This window comes from Abramis brama (assembly GCF_963993115.1).
Source record: "Abramis brama genome assembly, chromosome: 10".
Classification (NCBI taxonomy): Eukaryota; Metazoa; Chordata; class Actinopteri; order Cypriniformes; family Leuciscidae; genus Abramis; species Abramis brama.
The window spans coordinates 31,895,537-31,918,026 of record NC_139972.1 but is presented as its reverse complement, the minus strand read 5'-3'; the positions used below and the strand labels follow the sequence as shown (position 1 = coordinate 31,918,026).

At 40.0% G+C, this 22,490-nt stretch overlaps 1 protein-coding gene across 1 annotated transcript in view; it reads left to right on the top strand.

Moving 5' to 3' along the window:
• Positions 1 to 16,897, top strand: part of LOC311091113 (LHFPL tetraspan subfamily member 6 protein) — an 83,021-nt gene extending 66,124 nt beyond the window's left edge. The window contains exons 3-4 of the mRNA XM_084126876.1: positions 5,722 to 5,820; positions 15,684 to 16,897. Of these exons, the coding sequence (XP_083983002.1) occupies positions 5,722 to 5,820; positions 15,684 to 15,802 (218 nt within the window). The 3' untranslated portion in view covers positions 15,803 to 16,897. The remainder of the gene's footprint in view (positions 1 to 5,721; positions 5,821 to 15,683) is intronic.
• The last annotated feature ends 5,593 nt before the right edge of the window (positions 16,898 to 22,490 follow it).

Sequence of the window (22,490 nt, the reverse complement as noted above, 5' to 3'; positions counted from 1 at the left end):
CTTGCCAGGTAGGACAGATTTTTTAAAAATTTGCCAAGTTTTTTTGAAATCCCATTTTGCCAGCAGTTAAGTATACCCCTACGTTCATGCTCATCCTTATGCAATGGACATCAGTTACCAGATACAAAATAAACCTGCTGTTTTAGTTAGACTCCCACCTCAGATCTTGAGATGATTAGCCACGTTGCCTCACCTCCAGCTCCCGTGGAGAGTTCGCACAGGAACACCATCATTATTTGTCACACGTTCTCATTTGAATCAATAAGTAATATGCATCATTAACATTTTTTGCAATGGAAGACAATTCCTGACTGATTGCATGACTGAAGTGCACGAAAAGTGGAAGAAAATGAAAAGATAAAAGACAGGAGCAAAACTTTGATCAACAGGCAATGAAACCTTTTCTCTGTTTCTCCTTGTCATCCTGCTACAGCTGAGGAATAGAATGAGAAGAACAGTCTTTTGTTGTTCTGCCCTTGCTGTTTTCTTTTACCTTCTGTTTCATAAAACTGATTTAATTTTTTTCCCAAGTGAATAAACAGAATAAATCGGAACATAATAATTGGATTTTTTTTTTTTTTTCACTTTTTAACCTCAAATACGTTTTATGCTGCTAATAAATACAAATAAAATGAAGGATGGATAACAGAAACACCATTTTCTGACTATGCTAATTAGCTGTATTAGTGTTATATATGTCTCTCAGTGCTAAAATGAGGACAAAACCCACTTTATGATTAATGAAGACCTAAAAAAAAACATTCCTTTAGCATTCCTTTAGCATCCAAGCATTCCTTTAATTTTTTAGGACAGTGGAGGCTGTACCCCTTTTGTTTTTACTTTTGAGTGCTGCGGGGCATTTCAAGCTGATTACACGCCTCTTTATCTCTTGACATTACTGACGACTTGAAAGAGAATTTATGATTTTGTTTAATATTCAGCAGGAATACATTAGCGTCACAACATGGGCTGCTGGCAAACACATTTGTGCCTCTGCTGCAGCGTAGATTATATAAATGCAAACTTTTAAAATAGCTGCGCTAAAAGTTTTAGTGGCACTAAACTTAAAATCTACAAGCTTGACTTTCTTTTGGATGATTTTACATGATGAACGCTTATTAAAGGAGATAGATTTTTTCATGCACTGAAATTTATAGGCTGTTGTTGGTGGTTACTAATGTGGACTGAGTGGTTATGTGGCATGTATTGTACACAAGCCCAAGTATCAGTGTTCTTGAGGACAGGGTTACAGTTACATATTTGGAAGAAAATTGTTATCCTAAAAAAAAACTTAAATTCCATTCAAGGTATACATTTTAGCAGTTTCTGCATTCCCTGGAATCAAACCTATGTTCGCTACTAGTTAGTTTGTAGTTTGGTTGCATAATTTGTTCTTAAATTTACCGTGAAATCAAAGGCACTTCTTATTTTTTAATGGAATATTGCAGTATTTATTATAAATTATTTATCTGTGCACATCATTAGTTTCTTTCACATCATTACAATCTTTAATCAAAATAACTTCCCCTCTCTCTTCTCTCATCTTTTCTCTTCTCTGATGATGTGTTTACTGGCGCGAGGGCGGGGCAACCTGTCACTCACATGAGATCCACCAATAGCAAACCACAATCATCCAATCAGTTCTCAACGGAGAAAATCAAGTCCCGCCCATTTGTTCATGTTCGAGAAGCCGTTTGATTGTGACAGTTTCACTCAGATATATGTCACAATAGTGAAGAAAAGACTATTAAATCTTCTGTTTCACTAGTTGTTTGTAAATATGATAATAATATGAAGCAACTGTATCTGTTTGACACAGAAGAGCATTCATAATGTGAACAGGTGTAAATATCAAAAACATTTAGTTAAAAATAAAAATAAAGCATTAAAAAATCCAAGTCAGCACTTCTCATTTTTCATTTAGTTTAACTGGTACTAAAATGACTAATAACTAAAAAATAAAATTAAAAGTAAATATGAAAAATTAAATGAAAATATGAAAAATTAAATGAAACTATAATAGTATGTCAATTATACTAAAATAACACTGGCTTTTGATCCCTATATATTTTGTATTGCCATTTTTACCGTTCTTCTCAAGTTGCGTGATTTGATGTATCATTCATCAAAAGTATAAGCCCAGAAGGTCTACTACATCTACAAAGGCATTGCGAGCCATATAAAACTGCTTTGAGATTAAATCAAGAGTATGAGACGCTGTCATATTTATCTTGCAACTGTACAGTTATGCATTTTTGAGGGTGTGAAATATTTTCATTTAGAGCCTGCCTTTAAAAAACACGGGCATTAATGAGACATTAATAATTTGCACCTCCAAATGGCAAAGCACATTGTGATGATATCTTATATACATTCTGGTGGGCTTTTATGATTTCCTCTCTCAAGTCCTGATTAATATCTCAACGTCTGTACACATATTAAAAATGAGCAGCACAGAGAATTTGATTATCGGTGTGCTTGTGTGTGTGTGTGTGTGTGTGTGTGTGTGTGTGTGTGTGTGTAAGGACATCTCTCACCTCGCTCAAACTGTGTACAACAGCGTATAGATGCATGTCTTTTATCTCAGCCCACCGCAGTAAGTGTGTGCGGTGTGACGGGGGTTAATCATCGCGCCTCAAAGTGCTCTCTCTCTCTCTCTCTCTCTCTCTCTCTCTCTCTCTCTCTCTCTCTCTCTCTCTCTCTCTCGCCCCACTAAAACTGATAGGCATGTGAGGGGCGAATTGAAAAGGATTAAGCTAATGTGATAGAAAAGCCCCTTAGCAGAAGACCTGCGGGCCGGTATCTATCCAGAGACAGAGCTCAGGGGGACTCTGTGTCAAGACCCCGGCTCATGAAATTTCAGAGAAGTGGCACTATCTTCCTGTGGCACTGGGGACCAGGCCTCGGCCCGCTAGTTTCAGCAGGGAGTCAACTGATCCCAGTCCATTTTTGGTGTGATACTCATACAACGATTTATTTATTTATTTTGTCACTAAAGGCTGGAATACACTGCACATATTTTACAATCTGAACAGATTTTAAAACACCAGGCATCATACACTTGCCGACTTTGTAAATGATTACAGAGAAAAACTGGGTATCATAGACTAAACACTATCAGATTTTCAAATCGTTCTGAACATAACAAAGGTCAAATATTGAGGTTAATTTGGTACATGTGTTCTGTTCATTTACTTTTGTTATTTTATTGTATTGGTAAATTGTATTTTATTTTATTGCAAAACTAGTAGATGGAGGACAGTTTTAGTAGCGATGCATCAGTGTTAGTTTAACGGATCACAAGTAATGCGAGTAATGTAATCAGATTACTTTTTAAGTAACTAGTAATGTAATGCATTACTTTTAAATTTACAACAAAAAATCTGAATTACTTTTTTCAAATAAGCAACGCAACCCAGCAAGCACTTTTGCGTTTAAAAGACATATAATAGCCGTCCAAACACAGCCAAGACGTCTATAGGCTAAAACAAGGCAGGATTTGGGCTGTCAGTGAAAATTTAAGCTAATTAATTAAAACATCAAAATGAATCTAAACCATCGCCCAAGAATAGACATCATCAATTAGATAACAAAGAAATGAAATGAGTGAAGAAATGAAACCAAACACCTTGTATTCACTGTTTACTGTGCTTACATGATGGAATATCATACATCTCGCAAGTTATTTTGGCAAAAACAACATGTAACCAAATTTAAGGTTATTTTGGCTAGAAGTGGGTTACTCATAGACGGACTATATCGGGTCTATAGTTAACCTAGATGGTGAAATGACGGCTATTGTTTGCTGGGAAGTTGCTTTGTTTTCCCTTTTATCCACTGACAGCTCTCATGTCCTCATGTTGAGAGAAATCGGGAGTAAGTGGAGAGGTGTTGTGTGCGCTGTGTGTAAACATGATGATTATTGTAGTTTTAGTGACTTTGCTAGACCTTTGATGGTCCAGTTCAACCATACAAATTAGCAAAAATTACTTCAGATAAACATCACATTTGTGTTTCATGTTTTTGTTTTTATTGCTAAAGTAAGAGTATTGAACTTTCTTCTGCGTCCTATTCTTCTCCAGTCCAGAACAGCAGCAGCTGAAAGGTTTGTTTGAGCGGCACCCTCTACTGTACATGAGTGAATTTGCATTTCCTTCATCCTGAGGCTTATTCAGTTCACTTTTGGTGTGAAAGGGCCTTTACAATTCCCAAAAATAAAACTTTTGTTTTTTTGTTATTAAAAAACAAACAAGCAATCCCAGCCCAGGTGAGAAAAAATAACACAAAAAGTAACAACACATTACTTTCCACAAAAAAGTAACTAAGTACCACATTTAGTTGCTTTTCTAGGGAATAGCACAAAACTGTAACACATTACTTTTTAAAAAAGTAACTTTCCCCAACACGGCGACGCTTCATTCACTATCGGCTCAAATTATCAAACTTGTTTTGATGTCCTCCGAATGATTGGAATCATAGTCTGAAGCTGAAAAATTGGTGTCTGTGCCCAATCGCCCATCATGGGATTTTCTGTAAAATCTCTTACCGCAAAAAACTGGCGCAGATTTTCTGCAATTATTGTCAACTCATCTAGAAATTGGGTCAAAAATTGGTGCAAAAATCGTGAAAAGTGTTCTAGCCTTAGATTATGTTACTAACCTCATTTTTGGTTTAAAGGCAGTTTCTGTCTTATTATTGTAACATGTTCACTAGTTTTTGGGTTTGTTTTGGACTTTTATTTTAAAGTGTATTTTCTGTTTCCATTGTTTCCTGTGTTCACTTCTTGTTTTTAGTTCCCGTGTTCCCACACCCTCATTTGTTACTTTAGCGATTAATTTCCATAACCTGTGCCTTGTCAAGCCCCTTGTTACCCAGAGTATATAAACCCTTGTGTTTCCGTCTTTTTCTTTACATGTTTTGGTAAAGCTTTTGCGTTTCCTGTCCCCGTTGAATTATAGTGTGTGTGTTCTAGTTTGGAATATTGTCTTCCCAGTTTGTATTTTCTTTGTTTGTTTGGATCCATCAATAAATTGCTGCAAATACATCATCCTCTTCCCTTATGCACCATATTATAATATTTATTAGAATATTTGATGACAATTTACAATAAGGTCCCATTAGTAAACATTAGTTAACTGCTTGTTTAGGTGTTCGGGGTAGTTCTAGGTGGCTGCTTACTTTTAGGCAATTTCATTTTTTGTAAGTCTGATCACTTAGAAAAAATGAATAGCACAGGTCACTTGATTTGGGGCAGTCATGGCCTAGTGGTTAGGGAGTTGAACTGGTAACCCAAAGATTGCTGGTTCGATTCCAGAACCAGTGGGAAATGACTGAGGTGCCCTTGAGCAAGGCACCTAACCCCTAATCGCTCCCCGGGCGCCACACTAAGGCTGCCCGCTGCTCTGGGTGTGTGTATCCACGTTTGCAGTGTGTGTGTTAACTACTCACTACTCTGCTCCTAATGTGTGTGCATTAACTTGGATGGGTTAAATGCAGAGGTCAAATTCCAAGTATGGGTTACCATACTTGGCCGTCACGTGTCACTTTCACTTTCACTTTCACTTTCACTTTCACAAACTGTGTGGTTAAAGTTTAAAACTTTCAAAAACCTAAGCAAATCTTATGCCTAGCAAATGCCACTAATGATTGTGTGCATGCGTATAGTCTATTATACATGACATGAGTAACGTCATTCATGTCTTGTTGTGTCTGTTTCTGCAGGTCTGCTCATCGGGTCAGGCTGTGCTCTGTATCCTCTCGGGTGGGACAGTGAGGAGGTCCGACAGACGTGTAACAACAGCTCAGATCAGTTTCAACTTGGTACGTCCTCATGTCACCTTCACTCTGAACTTTATATACATCTTCAAACATCTACACTATTTACACAGTGATAGCATTGAACTATTAATGCACTATGTCCAACAATTGACCTTGCTTTAAGAGATCCTTTGTAAAAAAGAGGTACACTTTAGCATACTATTAAAAAGTACTTAAATAGCTATGTTAAAGTATGTAAATAAGTGCAGACTAAATGTAATGTTGTTAACTGCATACCATTTGCAATAAAATATAAATGTATTAAAGTTTAAATTTATATTAAATGCAATTAGCTGAACTTTAGTGTTCTTTTTTGACCAACTTAAGTAGGGTTTAAGTACATATTTATTTTATAATTACTTCTGTTGTCTTTGAAACATGGTTAATGTGTACTTTAAATTATTAATCAAGTACTTTGCTTTAGTATGGTCAACACATTAAAATAAGTGTACTCTTTTTTTTAAGCATAACAAAATATTATTTTATAACAATCCCTCGGTTTTACAGACAAGGCTTAAGCCTAGTCCTAGACTACAATGCATGTTTGAGCTGTTTTAACTGAACACAACTTGCATAAATATTTAAAATATATCATTGCCATTGTTTTGTCCCAAGATGCACAGCAGTAATGTTTTTTTCTAAGGCAATTTTATAAAAGCTACTTAAATGTCTTAATTGAACTAAGGCCTAAGTCCTCTCTGTGAAACCAGGCCATAGATTTAAAATGTATTTTAAAGTAAAACTTTTAATTTGAAATTATTACAAAGTGCACTTTTTAAAAGTGTACTTAAGAGTGTTAAGGAACAGCCACGGAAGTGTGCTCTCTTAAAGTATGCTTAAGTGGCCTTTTATTTAATTAATATTATATTATCTGTAATTTTTTTTTAAATATATACTTAAAATAAAAATACAATTTTACTAAAATAATAATACATTTGAAGTACACTACAAGTGCACATTAAATACAATTATGCAATTCTTTTTCACAAGGTATAGTTCACTCATAAATTTGCTGCCTTTTTTATCATCCATCAGATTAAAATTGTGCATCCAATTGCTTTAAACAGTGACAGCACAGCTCTCTTCAACAAGCCATATAGTTTTGAGGCATCATTCACGTTCAAAGTATGACCGATACTTGCCTTAACAAACAACACTAAATGTTGCAACAAACTATGATTCACCATGAGACTGGCAACATGAAAAGGACAGAATGCAAATGACCGTTGATTCAAGTACTCAGACTTGTAGAGAGAGCTTGTTTAGCATTCAGCGGCCAAACTATAATACAAATGACAGACTGTGTCTGCATTAGGAAAATCCCAGACCTCGGCTGTATGTCAGAAGGTATATTTTTCATTGTAAAAAAACAATATCGAGTTGCTATTGCAACAGCTATTTAGAGTGAAAAGGACTGCATGATTTCAAAGTAAGAAGCTGCATTATAGTGTAACATCTGGCTCAAACGAATTGGGAGGATGTGAGAATATTTCTTTCCTGAAGTTGTCTGCTCTCACTCTGGGGAGTTTTACTATTTTAAAGGCAGCACATGATTTGAAAGCAAAGGGCAAATGCGTCAAAGTTGTTTGAAATATTTGCCGCAATGGGGGAACAAACAAATATGGCCCAGAAGTTTTGTATGTCTCCCTATGAGTGTTGCTTTAAATGAGACATCAAGAGGTTTTGGTCCTTTGATGTAACTGTAGGGAGCCTCAGGGTCTTGCTTTCTGTCTTTCTTTCTTTTAAGTTATAGAATATGGTCGTTTCTGTTCATTTTGTAATTTGAATTGCCTGCATATCCACTAAGCAGCCGTAGTCTGTTTTATTCCCATCGGTCTGATGCTATGTTTAGCGTGAATGCCCTTGAACTTATATAAATGCAAATAACTGCATGGCACTCTCCAATTTTATGTAATTAATCATCATTATGATTCCACTGTTTTTCTGCCTTTAATTAGCAGCTTCATTTGTACTAATAAAATATTCAACACTTCACTGATTTTAGAAGCTATGTTCATTTGACTTTGGCATGAATGCTAAAAACTTTATATTTTGGTCCTAGATGTACATTTTTGTACTAGACTAAAAGTAAAACTAAAACCATAAAAAAACATTTTCATTACTTGAAATAAAATATTTTTAAAAAAGTATTTTAGTATTTATTTCAGTTGCCAAGGAAACATTTTTCATATCCTTTAGATTAAGTTATTAAAGTACTAACATAAACTAAATTAAAACTAAAAACTAAAATGTCTTAGATTGCGTATGTAACCCGGTTCCTTAAGAAGGGGAACAAGACGCTGTGTCTTGTATTGATGCTATGGGGAACGCAATCACAAGACCAGTGTCAATTGGAAAAAGTCAATTATCATTGGATGATACACATGGACAGATAGCAGTCCATGACGTCACACACGGAGCGCTCCTGGGTATAAAAGGGCGCCTGAGTTACACATCATCAACTTTTATCTGAGGGAAACGGTTTAGAAACGGTTTCTATTTTAGTTTACTGCGGCTTGAACATCAACAAAAAGTATGACAATGGTAATCTCAGGTATTGTTTATGTGCTTTATTTAATGTTAAAAGCATGTAATGCGACTTTGAATATCATTTAGTGCTCCAGCTTTGTAGCCGTACGAAAAGCAACAATGTATAATTCAGATCTCAGACCTCAGATCTTGAAAAGAATGTTTAAACTGTGAACAAACAAGTGTATTCTATGACAAAGATTGTTTTAGTAACCTGCCTGTTCTGATTATCTGTGGTTTTTGATTGATTTTGTCACCTCTCGTAGTCGCGTCACATTGTCGCTGGAATCTTATTGCACCACATTTGGTTAGGACACGGTGTAAGACGTTTTCTTTTAAAGTGGAACTTCGCTGCTGCTTCTGGTATTGGCACTATGAGGAACCAACACCCACTATGCCATGCTGAGGGAATGTCTGCCTCACTAGACTGTGAATATGCACAAACATAGAGGGCATAGCCCATAGGTTGTTGATTGTGGCCTGTGGAATGTTGGTCCACTCCTCTTCAATGGCTGTGCGAAGTTGCTGGATATTGGCAGGACCTGGAACATGCTGTCATATACACCGATCCATAGCATCCCAAACATGCTCAATGGGTGACATGTCCGGTGAGTATGCTGGCCATGCAAGAACTGGGATGTTTTCAGCTTCCAGGAATTGTGTACAGATCCTTGCAACATGGGGCCGTGCATTATTATGCCTTAGGATCTCGTCACGGTATCTCTGTACATTCAAAATGCCACCAATAAAATGCACCTGTGTTCGTTGTCCATAACATACGCCTGCCTATACCATAACCCCACCGCCACCATGGGCCAACTCGATCCACAACGTTGACATCAGTAAACTGCTCACCCACACAACGCCATACACACTGTCTGCCATCTGCCCTGTACAGTGAAAATCGGGATTCATCCGTGAAGAGAACACCTCTCCAAAGTGCCAGACGTCATCGAATGTGAGCATTTGCCCACTGAAGTCGGTTACGACAAACTGCAGTCATGTCGAGACCCCGATGAGAATGGCGAGCATGCAGATGAGCTTCCCTGAAACGGTTTCTGACAGTTTGTGCAGAAATTCTTTGGTAATGCAAACCGATTGTTGCAGCAGCTGTCCGGGTGGCTGGGCTCAGACAATCTTGGAGGTGAACATGCTGGATGTGGAGGTCCTGGGCTGGTGTGGTTACACGTGGTCTGCGGTTGTGAGGCCGGTTGGATGTACTGCCAAATTCTCTGAAACGCCTTTGGAGACGAAATGAACATTCAATTCACAGGCAACAGCTCTGGTGGACATTCCTGCAGTCAGCATGAATGAATGTGTTTGGGATGCTCTGGATCGGCGTATACGACAGCGTGTTCCATGTCTTGCCAATATCCAGCAACTTCGCACAGCCATTGAAGAGGAGTGGACCAACATTCCACAGGCCACAATCAACAACCATCATACCTATATAAGCACTCCACCAAAGGGGAGCATATATCCCTTCTTCCAGACCCAACAACAGTTGGGGAGGGAGGTAAGCGAAACAGAGGGACTTTTGTGAATTTCCCATTATAGTTCCATTCACTTAGCTCTACCCTAAGGGGTACTTCAGCAGCCTACTAAGGCCCCATCCACACTACTGCGTTTTCGTTTAGAAACGGAGACCTTTTGCTATGTTTGCACCTCCCGTCCAGACTAAAACGGCAAAAACGAAGACCTAAAACGGAGAAATTTAGAAACGCTGCCGACCCCGTTTCGCGTTTTGAATCTCCGGAGGGCGTTTTAGTGAAGACGGGTCAAAACGGAGGACTTTAAAAACGATGACGCAGAGGCTCACACTCGGCTCTATGATTGGGTGTTATCAGTCATGGAGTATACACAGGTAATATTCAGTACCAGTAAACTCCACCCGCTGGAAGAGTTTCTTACAGTAAGAAACGGCCGCGTCTCAGGCGCAGCTCGCGCGGAAAATGCATGCATGCTAGAAAATAGGAAAAGATTATAATAGATTTAGATAGGAAAAGATGTTTATATGTCATTTTGACACAAATACATATTAATAAATGACATTTTGATGTTTGAAAGTCTCTAGCGCATGCCCAGTGTTGGTGAATGGTCACGTGATCCGCGGTTTCAGACGTTTTAATGTGGACGGAGATCAATTCTAATACGCAGCTGGTGTGGACGGAGATCGTATTCGTTTTAATTCTCCGTTTCTAAACTAAAACGCAGTAGTGTGGATGGGGCCTAAAGTGACCATGCAAGGTGGTAAAAATCTCAGTAATTAGCACCTCCCTTCGGTATTGCCACTCATCCCAGGGGTAGCGTACTATCCTTACCCTTTACTCAGGAAAGGGAGGCAAACGAGAGCAGGACATAATGGAGTTTGCCCAATAACTCTCATCACCTATGCTCTGAACCCCAAGGAGGCCGCTAGGGGGATCCTAGGTCCCGCTTGGCAGATTTCATGGTGTTTCACAGGCCTGGATTTTAAAGGCCTGTCTTGCCTCCGCATATGCCTTTCCATGAGCCCCATGGCGGTAAGCAGAGGAGACAGATTTATTTGATAACATCCACCTCTACTTTGCCCACCTATGACCCCACAATCAAGGCTAACGTGCTGCTTCAGCAGACATGGGGCCCGAACCGTGAGGTGCAAACACTTGACTTTCATCCCACAAGAAAAAAAACTCAAGTGAGCACATTCAGTTACAGGGGAGGAGGCGGATTATTAATAAAACATGCCTCAACTCTCTCTGCATCTAATTCCTCAGAATAAGACATGTCACATTAAATCTGTCAGGTCGAAATCAGCCACAGAGCAGCATCCTCAAACGGAATGAAAAAAACATACCAGGAGAAGCCCAAAAGGAAAAACTACCGTCAGTCTCCTCCCTTGCTCCGTCTACAATCCCCATGATTGATCCTTACCATCCTCGGTGGTCCCGCGAGGTGCAGATGCTCGACTCTCATCAATCAAGAGAGAGTCAAGCATTAGTTACCCCGTGAGTCAGTCCTAGAGCTCCTCCTGGCCGATTTTAGGGGAAAATCCATCGGAGACGCGAAGTAGCACAATTCTTTCTGCCCGTCGGGCTGCAGCAGAGATGTATACAGCTTTGCAAGAATCGCCGAAAATTCCGTGATGGGCCCACGGAAGAATTCCGTGAAATGAACACGGCCCCTTAAGTTAAGGAAAAGGTTGTGGGTGGCTTACGTTTCCATGACACGCAGGACAACAACGGGACGGTTGGGTTTAGGAAAAGAAGAATGGGACGGTTGGGTTTAGGAAAAGAACAACAGGACGGTTGGGTTTAGGAAAAAAAGAACGGGACGGTTGGGTTTAGGAAACTTGACATGCAGGACACGATCCCCGGTCTCCTGGGTGAAAGTCCTGTGTTGTTTGACCCATCCACCACCCCAACCTGGATTTTCGCCCCTGTCATACTACTCGCTACCGTAGTCGGCTCTTAATGCTACGGAATCGTGCTGACCATCACGAAAAAAAACAACCAGATAAACTTGTCCGTGTACACGAATCAATAGATTAAATTACGTGACCATTTCACAAACTGCTGTGAGACTGGGCTGGTTTGACAGGGTGGGGGGCGTGGCATCACGATGGTGGCTCTCCATCGTGATGTTGGTCAGCCATCGTCCATCGGCACAACCCTAATTCTTATCTCTCTAGAGAAAATCAAGCAATAACAGAGCCTTTACTGAGAATGCATCGACATGAGTTCCTCCAACATCTTCGAGAGCTGAACGCGCTCCATGCAAACACTAGATTCTTATCTCTCTAGAGAGAATCAAGTGATAAGAGAACCCCTTACTGAGAATGCATCGACATGAGTTCCTCCAACTCCCTCGAGAGCTGAACGCGCTTCATGCAAACAAATGCGCTCCATGCAAACATTAGATTTTTATCTCTCTAGCGAGAATCAAGTAATAACAGAGCCTTTACTGAGAATGCAGACATGAGTTCACCCAACTCCCTCGAGAGCCGAATGCGTTCCGTGCAAATACTAGATTCTTATCTCTCTAGAGAGAATCAAGCAATAACAGAGCCTTTACTGAGAATGCATAGACATGAGTTCACCCAACTCCCTTGAGAGCCTAAACGCGCTCCATGCAAACACTAGATTCTTATCTCTCTAGAGAGAATCAAGCAATAACAGAGCCTTACTGGGAATGAGTTCCTCCAACTTTCTCAAGCGCCGAACGCGCTCTGTGCAAATGCTAGATTTTTATCCCTTGGGAGAAAATCAAGCAAGAACAGAGCTTCTTACCGCAAATGCAACATAAAGAGCATGTCCAGCTTCCTTGAACGATCCAACCAGCTCTGAATTTTTGTGTCTAGAGCAACTGGCTGAAAATTATATTATACTTAAAGGACAAGTTCGGTATTTTACACTTAAAGCCCTGTTTACAGATCGTTTCTGATGAAATAGAACGGTTAAGATTAAAATTTGGACACATGCTGCTGTCCCGAGAATTTTAGGTTTCTTTCGCTTTCCCCCCGACCTACAGAATGGCTGCCTATGGGCACTGGAACAATTCTTCCTAAAACGCATTAAACTTTCGTTTACAAAGACGTGAAACTCACCGAGTGGTCAGGGGTGTTCACTGATATGCTCACACAAAAATCGCTGCAAAAGATGCTTTCCAACAGGTTTTATCGTAGTTTTTGTCCAACTCCATTGACTTGTATTGGATGTGCTGTGAGGTACGGTATTACTCCGCCGGAAGTGGGGTTGTTTGTATTCTTTCTGTAGGAGTGTCTATTATTCAAGCTCTCAACGGAAGAATGTATGGGTGTGAGGCATTTGTAAAAATAGGTCCACAGTTTTACAACGAATGGTAAAACACCTGTTGGAAAGCATCTTTTGCAGCGATTTTTGTTTGAGCATATCAGTGAACACCCCTGACCACTCAGTGAATTTCACGTCTTTGTAAACGAAAGTTTAATGCGTTTTAGGAAGGATTAGGAAGTGGGGGGGGAAAGCGAAAGAAACCTAAAATTCTCGGGACAGCAGCATGTGTCCAAATTTTAATCTTAACCGTTCTATTTCATCAGAAACGATCTGTAAACAGGGCTTTAAGTGTAAAATACCGAACTTGTCCTTTAAGTATAATATAATTTTCAGCCAGTTGCTCTAGACACAAAAATTCGCTCCTGCTTCCTTGGAACATGCAGAGTTCAGTGCACCAACGAAATTTTAGTATCATTGATATACTATTACAGGGCTTTAAGTGTAAAATACCGAACTTGTCCTTTAAAACTGTTAATGCTATAAGGTTTGAGAGACTTAAGGGATATTAACAGTCTCTGAATCAGTGTGCCAAATTTGATAACTTTGTACCATACTTTTCCATAAGCTACATTAAGTAAAGAAAAATCTTTAGCCGCTTTCCGACCGGAGGAACCTTTTCACAGTTCCTAGAACTATTGGCTAAAGTACCCGGATGTCGGCGTGTTCGCACCGCAGGAACTAGGAACGATTTTAGTTCTAGGAACTCCATGGAGGAACTAATTTAGGTTCTACTTCAGAGTAGGGTCTAAACCAGCACTATAGGAACTACCCGTGACGTTAGTGTTCGCTGATTGACCGAACGCATGCGGAACACCAGGACCCGCCATTTTTAAAACAGCTATAATGTAAACACACAGATTATAGCCTATATATTTACTCCAGAAACTAACTATACAACATGGAAAACAGTGATAGATGGGCCTCTAAACCTTTATGTTGAAGAGAAAATCCAACGCAACTTTGAGGGGACCAAGTCAAACATGATTATGTATTTCTGCTCAGCTAGCAACACTGGACATCAACCACACGGCATAGGCTAATAACCTTTTTTTCATATACTGTCTACTTTCTATAACAGTTCTATCTAATAACATATTAAACAGTACTGTTAGACAGATCGCTAACTAATAAACACAGAGAATGCGAGCATTGTTTGCTCCGGCGTTCTCATCGCCGCCAAAATAAAGGTCCGTCGCGCCGTCAAAATAAAAGTCACCGTGCTTGCGTCACTCTCTTACCCCTCCTACCAGTTCCTATGGCCACTTGGCCAGTGCGAACGCAAACAACAAAACCGAGTTTGGGGGAGAGTAGTTCATAGAACTGGTTAGAAGTGGACAGTTCCTATAACTAGGTTCTAGTGGTCGACCGATATATCGCCAAGGCCGATATATCGGCCGATATTTGGCATTTTTGAAATATCGGCATCGGCCGATTAGTTTTTCTGATTGGCCGATGTGTTGAAAGCGGGACTTTTATTTTGACGGGCGGCGCTGAGAGTACACCAGCGCCAGAAGAGAACGGCAGCTCCTCAGATGATGTCAGATCAAACAGCGCTCACTCACATTCTCCGTCTTCATTAATTTACGATCTCTGTCAGTCATATCTAATACTTTGTTAGACAGAACTGGTAAACAAAGTAAGTAAATGGTAACTTATGCCAAGTAAGTAAAGTAAAGCGTTTGCTTTTATATTATTTGTAACAGAAAAGGCAAACAATCAGGCTAAAATACTTTCTCATTTGCCGTCAACATTCAGCAAATGTGCATCTACGTCATTTAAACAAATCTCTGAATATCTAATAAACATTTATTTTCACAAACCTTGCAGATTTAATCGAATCCAGCTGTGATATCTTGTGAAGTGTGCATTACTGTCTGCGAGTGACGGTCGGTCCGTGCGAAGTGAGTGAATGCGAACAGAAGATCAGCTTCACAGGAGACGCGATCAAAAAACTTTAAATCCTTCATTTTAAAATATGCTGATATATAACCAGCTGCAAACTGTCATATTCATATCGTTTTCACTGTGCTGTATGTAAAATTAGCGTTACCTTGTCTTTATTTGAAAAAAATATGATTACCAGCACGAAATTACCAGAATACTGAGAGCCCTGTTACAGTGTTTACTTTCTTTTTATTCACATATTCATATATTTCTAAACAATTACTTTGTGAAAAATACTGTAATAGGATTGCAAATTTAAGAAGTTGCCATCTAAAGTATAAAAGCATGTTTATTTTAAATTTTTGTTTTATAATTTATTAAATATTGATTAAAATAAATATATATAAAAAATATTGGCTTTATATCGGCCATCGGCCACCCTGCTCTCCAAGATATCGGCATCGGCATCGGCCATCAAAAAACCAATATCGGTCGACCACTACTAGGTTCCTGTAACTACTTGGTCGGAAAGCGGCTTTTGTCACATACCATTTCTTAATAAACATCATCCATCACACATATGATCCCTTCATTCTTTGTAATTTGAAGCTTTCAGAAGTTCACTAATGCCCACACTCTTTGTCTCGGTCTTGTCTTCAGGCTCTTGTCAGATCGGCTGGGCATATTACTGCACCGGGGCGGGTGCCGCCTCCGCCATGTTGCTGTGCACTTGGCTCGCTTGTTTCGCAGGGAAGAAACAAAAGCAATATCCGTACTAGAAGAACCAACCTCAACTACAGCCTGAACAACAGTAGGATGGATGCCTTAGACTCAGTGGAGACGTGCTCTGCGGCCCAAGGCATGATGGCTTTCCTCAATTACTGCAACTCCGACTCATAAAGACTCATAATGCTCATATGGACATTTTTGTGATTGATATGAGCATGCGCTTTTCAAAGAGACGTGAATTTTGACAGTAATTCCTCTGCTCTCTAAAAAAAACTAGAGAGTGTTTAACAAAAAGGACCAATTATAGTTTTTTTATTATCACTGTTATCACTGTTATGAATTTCACAGGCGTGCTTGTTTCTTCTTTCTCTTTCTCTGGAATTGATATTGTAAAAGTAAGCTTTGGTTCAAGTGTAAAAAGATGGGTAACCGTTTACTTGAAGTCTGTATATATAATGTATTAGTATTATTATGCCCAACAATACATCTTATAATCACTTGTATATTAAAAACCTTTAAATAATAAAATGCATTAGAAATTAGGCTTTCATTTGAAAAATATTTAATCAATATATATATATAGAGAGAGAGAGAGAAAGAGAGAGAGAGAGAGACATTCGATAGATAAAATTAATTAATAAATAGTAATGTAAAAGTGTCATAAGTACAAGTATGCTGCCATGGACAGTGGTGAAATATAAATTAGCCATCATTATAAAATATTTTGTCAGAATAAAGTATTCTGTAGAGTAAAAAATGTATATATATATTGTTTACGTAAATATATAAAATTGCAATGTGTGTTATAAGGAATAATGATTTATAATGCTTTAAAAATACCTTCATACATACATTATATATACAGACTTCATGTATGCTTGAGATATATTTATCATTATTGTGGAGTGTTTATATTTACATATCCATTGTGAATTGCAATAATAATCATGGTTAATATCTCTATATTACTTTTTTTGTTTTAAAGCTTGATCATTTTTATATAAATGTATACTAGATATATAGAGTACAATATGTGTTCTACAACATGTTTTTATCTTGTTGACATTGTGTTTAAAAGATGACAAGGAGAAGTCATTGCTTATTTGATTAAATTTTTGTTTGTGAATAAAAGCTGTGTATCTACATTTTGGTTTTTATGGTTTTTATATATAAATAGTAAACTATAAGTATGATTTTATGAAATAATGCAGGCTGACGGCTTCAATAGAAGCAAATACCATTGATTAACAACCTCGTAACTGACAGTAGTCTTAAAGGTTTATAAGTTATAGTTAAAATTAGTTTACCTATAGCTAAAAATTAACGGAGATTTTAATTCCAGGACCCGACTGTTGTGCTCTTTACACAATTCTAACATTACATTTAGCATTACAACATAACAACCTGACACAAAAGCTTTTGCTTTCTGGTTTTTTTACATAATGTTAATTGTAAGTATTAACTCCAAAATCATCATGAGAGAGCAACTCTTGACAACAATCATGGAAAGAATGTGTGTTTTTACTTGGTTGGTAATGTATTTGCAGTCTGTGTTTTTCTTCATGACATATGAATAACTTTGGTGTGAATTCATCAAGCATTCCATCGCGCGTGCACACACACACACACACACACACACACACACACACACACACACACATTACTCTAGAAAAACTAACACCAAGTATAATTAAAGTCCCCCTGTAGTCAAAAATGTTATCCCATAAAACTCATCTTTGATCATCAAAATTACATATTTTAATGTTTTTTCCCTGGAAAAAAATTCTTGATGCCTTAAAATAGCTTGAATATAACTCTACACCCTTTCCTCATTTAGTAAACACGGTTCTATGAATATGCAAATTAGCCCCGCCTCCACTCACTCACACCAGCTCAGAGATCCACTCGTTGACGATCACACGTTGACTTGATTGGTTACAAGGTAGTTTGTGACGTCAGAAACACCAGCGATTTCAAACCGTGTTTTTGCGACTGTCTTTGGTTCACTGCAGTTTTAAGGAGAAAATAGCCAGCAATGGTGTTGACTTATGAATTTGCACATGGTTTGTCTTAAAGCATATTAAAAACACCACATAGATGTATAAACAACATTAAAAGCTGGATTTTCACCACAGGGGAACTTTAACAAGTATGCCAGTAAGTATGAAGTGTAGGCGTGCACTGGCAGAATCCATGCTATGTATTCAAAGGCCATTGTCACAGGTTTTTTTATGGGCTTCTTGAAGCTTTGAAACATTTGCGTATAAATTCCTAGTCTAGCCACTATTCCAAAATGAACAGGATGGCCTCATCATTGAAACCCATGAAAAGATCATGCAAAGTAAAAGAAAATATTACCCACACTACATTAAATCTAAGTCCACAAATGTACCTGCATTAGTTCTTGTGAGGGTTTGGGTGTTTACTCATTAGCACCAGCTACAACCATTTTTCATACAGAATATACAACGTTGTACACACCATTTGCATAATGATACATATTAAAAGTCAATATGAAATGGCATTTGCAAGCACTTCTATAATCTGACAGTTCAGAATGAAAATATGAAGAAGGGAAATAAAGTAGGTTGAGATTTTATCCATCAGGAATTCATTAGATGGTTCATAGTTGTTACATTTAATGAAATATTGTAAAACCAAATATTTTATTTTGAATAATGTGCAGCGATTAAAAAAAAAAAAAAAAAAAAAAAAATGAATTAGTTTTTTGTTGTATAATGCCTGTGAAACAAATCTTTCACGTGACTCTAATATCAGGTGTTAACAAAATCTAAAGTTGAATGATACATGTGGTGGTTATAATAATTCATACCCTGAACTGGCTCACTCATTAGTGAGGCATGAAGCTGCTCCTGTGATCTGTTCCCATAATGAGAATACCCATGATACCTTCCACACACTGAGGAAACTTCCGTGTCTCTTTCATTCTCACTTCTAAGAGCTCCTGTCCGTTTGGTGCTAAGTGTCTCTCATTTCTGTGTAAGATCTTTTTCTCCCATTGATATTGCTGGAGATTGTTGGAAGTTTGAGGTGCACAGCATGACACATTGGGGTCAAGTGAACAGAGCATTTCTCTCCTCCATTATCTCAGCTTGACATCTCACCACTGGCAGTCAAAGAAACAGCAAAAAGACTGTTTGATATTGTTACAGCCATTATACGCAACGGTTCACTGAACACATTACTATTATTAGCTCTAACATGTGAAAGAGATGTGAGAAAGGGATTTCTGATGCTAATAAATTGATAATAAATACCCAACTGGGCTAATGACATATAATTAAGTATATCACAAGAGCAAGAGTGCTGTTGCTCAGGTTACAACCTTAAAGCCTTTCTGTTGGTCTACATAGCAAATTTGGTGACCAACTAAAAATCACAGAAAATCTGTTTCGCATCATGAAAAAATGTGGTTACAGTACCCGGCGTTCTTGGGGTCTCTGGGAGGGGTGCTGGAAAGTGCTCCGACTGGGGACTCTGTCGTTCTACTGGGGGACTTCAACGCTCACGTGGGCAGTGACAGTGACACCTGGAGGGGCGTGATTGGGAGGAACGGCCCCCCTGATCTGAACCCGAGCGGTGTTCAGTTATTGGACTTCTGTGCTAGTTACAGCTTGTCCATAACGAACACTATGTTCAAGCATAAGGGTGTCCATCAGTACACATGGCACCAGGACACCCTAGGCCGTAGGTCAATGATCGACTTTGTGGTCATTTCATCTGACCTCCGGCCGTATATGTCTTGGACACTCGGGTGAAGAGAGGGGCGGAGCTGTCAACAGATCACCATCTGGTGGTGAGTTGGATCCGATGGCGGGGGAGGAAGCTGGACAGAATCGGCAGACCCAAACGTACTGTGAGGGTCTGTTGGGAACGTTTGGCCGAATCCCCTGCCAGAGAGATCTTCAACTTCCACCTCCGGCAGAGCTTCGACCGGATCCCGAGGGAGTCTGGAGATATTGAGTCCAAGTGGACCATGTTCTCCGCCTCCATTGTCGACGCGGCCACTCGGAGCTGTGGACATAAGGTCTCCGGTGCCTGTCGAGGCGGCAATCCCCGAACCCGGTGGTGGACACCGGAAGTAAGGGATGCCGTAAAGCTGATGAAGGAGTCCTATCGGGCCTGGCTGGCTTGTGGGACTCCTGAGGCAGCTGACGGGTACCAGTGAGGCCATGGAGAAGGACTACCGGTTGGCCTCGAAGAAATTCTGGCAAACCGTCCGGCGCCTCAGGAGAGGGAAGCAGTGCCCTACCAATGCTGTTTTCAGTGGAGGTGGGCAGCTGTTGACCTCAACTGGGGATGTCGTTGGATGGTGAGATCCGCCCCGAGTACCTCAAGTCTCTGGATGTTGTGGGGCTGTCTTGGCTGACACGCCTCTGCAGCATCGTGTGGCGGTCGGGGACAGTGCCTTTGGACTGGCAGACCGGGGTGGTGGTCCCTCTTTTTAAGAAGGGGGACCGGAGGGTGTGCTCCAACTATAGGGGGATCACACTTCTCAGCCTCCCCGTGAAAGTCTATGTACTGGAGAGGAGAACACAGCCGATAGTAGAACCTCAGATTCAGGAAGAACAGTGCAGTTTTTGTCCCGGTCGTGGTACATTGGACCAGCTCTATACCCTCTCCAGGGTGCTGGAGGGTTCATGGGAGTTTGCCCAACCAATCCACATGTGCTTTGTGGATTTGGAGAAGGCATTCGACCGTGTCCCTCGCGGCGTCCTTTGGAGGGTGCTCCGAATCCGAGGCCATGGTTCTCAGTCGGAAAAGGGTGGCTTGCCCACTTCAGGTTGGTGGAGAGTTCCTGCCTCAAATGGAGGAGTTCAAGTATCTTGGGGTCTTGTTCACGAGTGAGGGAAGGATGGAACGGGAGATTGACAGACGGATCGGTGCAGCTTCTGCAGTAATGCGGTCGATGTACCGGTCTGTTGTGGTGAAGAAGGAGCTGAGCTGCAAGGCGAAGCTCTCGATTTACCGGTCAATCTACGTCCCTACTCTCACCTATGGTCATAGCTGTGGGTCATGACCGAAAGGACAAGATCCCGGATACAGGCGGCTGAAATGAGCTTTCTCTGCAGGGTGGCTGGGCGATCCCTTAGAGATAGGGTGAGAAGCTCGGTCACTCGGGAAGAGCTCAGAGTAGAGCTGCTGCTCCTCCACATCGAAAGGGACCAGCTGAGGTGGCTCGGGCATCTTTTCCGGATGCCTCCTGGACGCCTTCCCGGGAAGGTGTTCCGGACATGTCCCACCGGGAGGAGGCCCCGGGGAAGACCTAGGACACGCTGGAGGGACTATGTCTCCCGGCTGGCCTGGGAACGCCTCGGGGTCCCCCCGGAAGAGCTGGAGGAAGTGTCTAGGGAGAGGGAAGTCTGGGCATCCCTGCTTAGACTGCTGCCCCCGCGACCCGGCCCCGGATAAGTGGAAGAAGATGGATGGATGGAGTTACAACAGATTTCTAGTTCCCAGCGAGCTTTGCTTTAATGCAAAACATTTAATGTTTTTTGCTTAATATTAAAATAGGGGGAAATCTTTTATTGTTTAATGTTCTATTATTTTGGAATTTAAAAGGTTTTCTGGTATGTGTGAGTTTTTGAGGTTACCATTGTGCTGTAGAGTAGAGCCTGTGGTTCGGTTGACGATTGGTCGAATACAATTAATACTATAATATCTATATTTTAATAGTAATGTCTGTGCACTCCTCAGCACAATTATAATCTCTATTCTCTTGGCAAAATACTTTGGTACAAACAGGTGTGTTTGTGCCTTTTTAACTAGCTTGAATATATTAAACATTTATAATGTAAATAATAAAAAAATAAAAAATATATATTACATTATATATTTCTCTATATGTGTGTTTATGCTGCATGAGTAAATATATCTACAATATATTACACATGCAGTACCATATCTAATTGCATATATACAGTGAGGAAAATAAGTATTTGAACACCCTGCTATTTTGCAAGCTCTCCCACTTGGAAATCATGGAGGGGTCTGAAATTGTCATCGTAGGTGCATGTCCACTGGGAGAGACATAATCTAAAAAAAAAAATCCAGAAATCACAATATATGATTTTTTAACTATTTATTTGTATGATACAGCTGCAAATAAGTATTTGAACACCTGTCTATCAGCTAGAATTCTGACCCTCAAAGACCTGTTAGTCTGCCTTTAAAATGTCCACCTCCACTCCATTTATTATCCTAAATTAGATGCACCTGTTTGAGGTCGTTAGCTGCATAAAGACACCTCTCCACCCCATACAATCAGTAAGAATCCAACTACTAACATGGCAAAGACCAAAGAGCTGTCCAAAGACACTAGAGACAAAATTGTACACCTCCACAAGGCTGGAAAGGGCTACAGGGAAATTGCCAATTGCCTTTTTTTGGTGAAAAAAGGTCCACTGTTGGAGCAATCATTAGAAAATGGAAGAAGCTAAACATGACTGTCAGTCTCCCTCGGACTGGGGCTCCATGCAAGATCTCACCTCGTGGGGTCTCAATGATCCTAAGAAAGGTGAGAAATCAGCCCAGAACTACACGGGAGGAGCTGGTCAATGACCTGAAAAGAGCTGGGACCACCGTTTCCAAGGTTACTGTTGGTAATACACTAAGACGCCATGGTTTGAAATAGGGATGTCCCGATCCGATCACGTGATCGGAAATCGGGCCCGATCACATGTTTTCAGACTCGATCGGAATCGGACGTTACCTCCC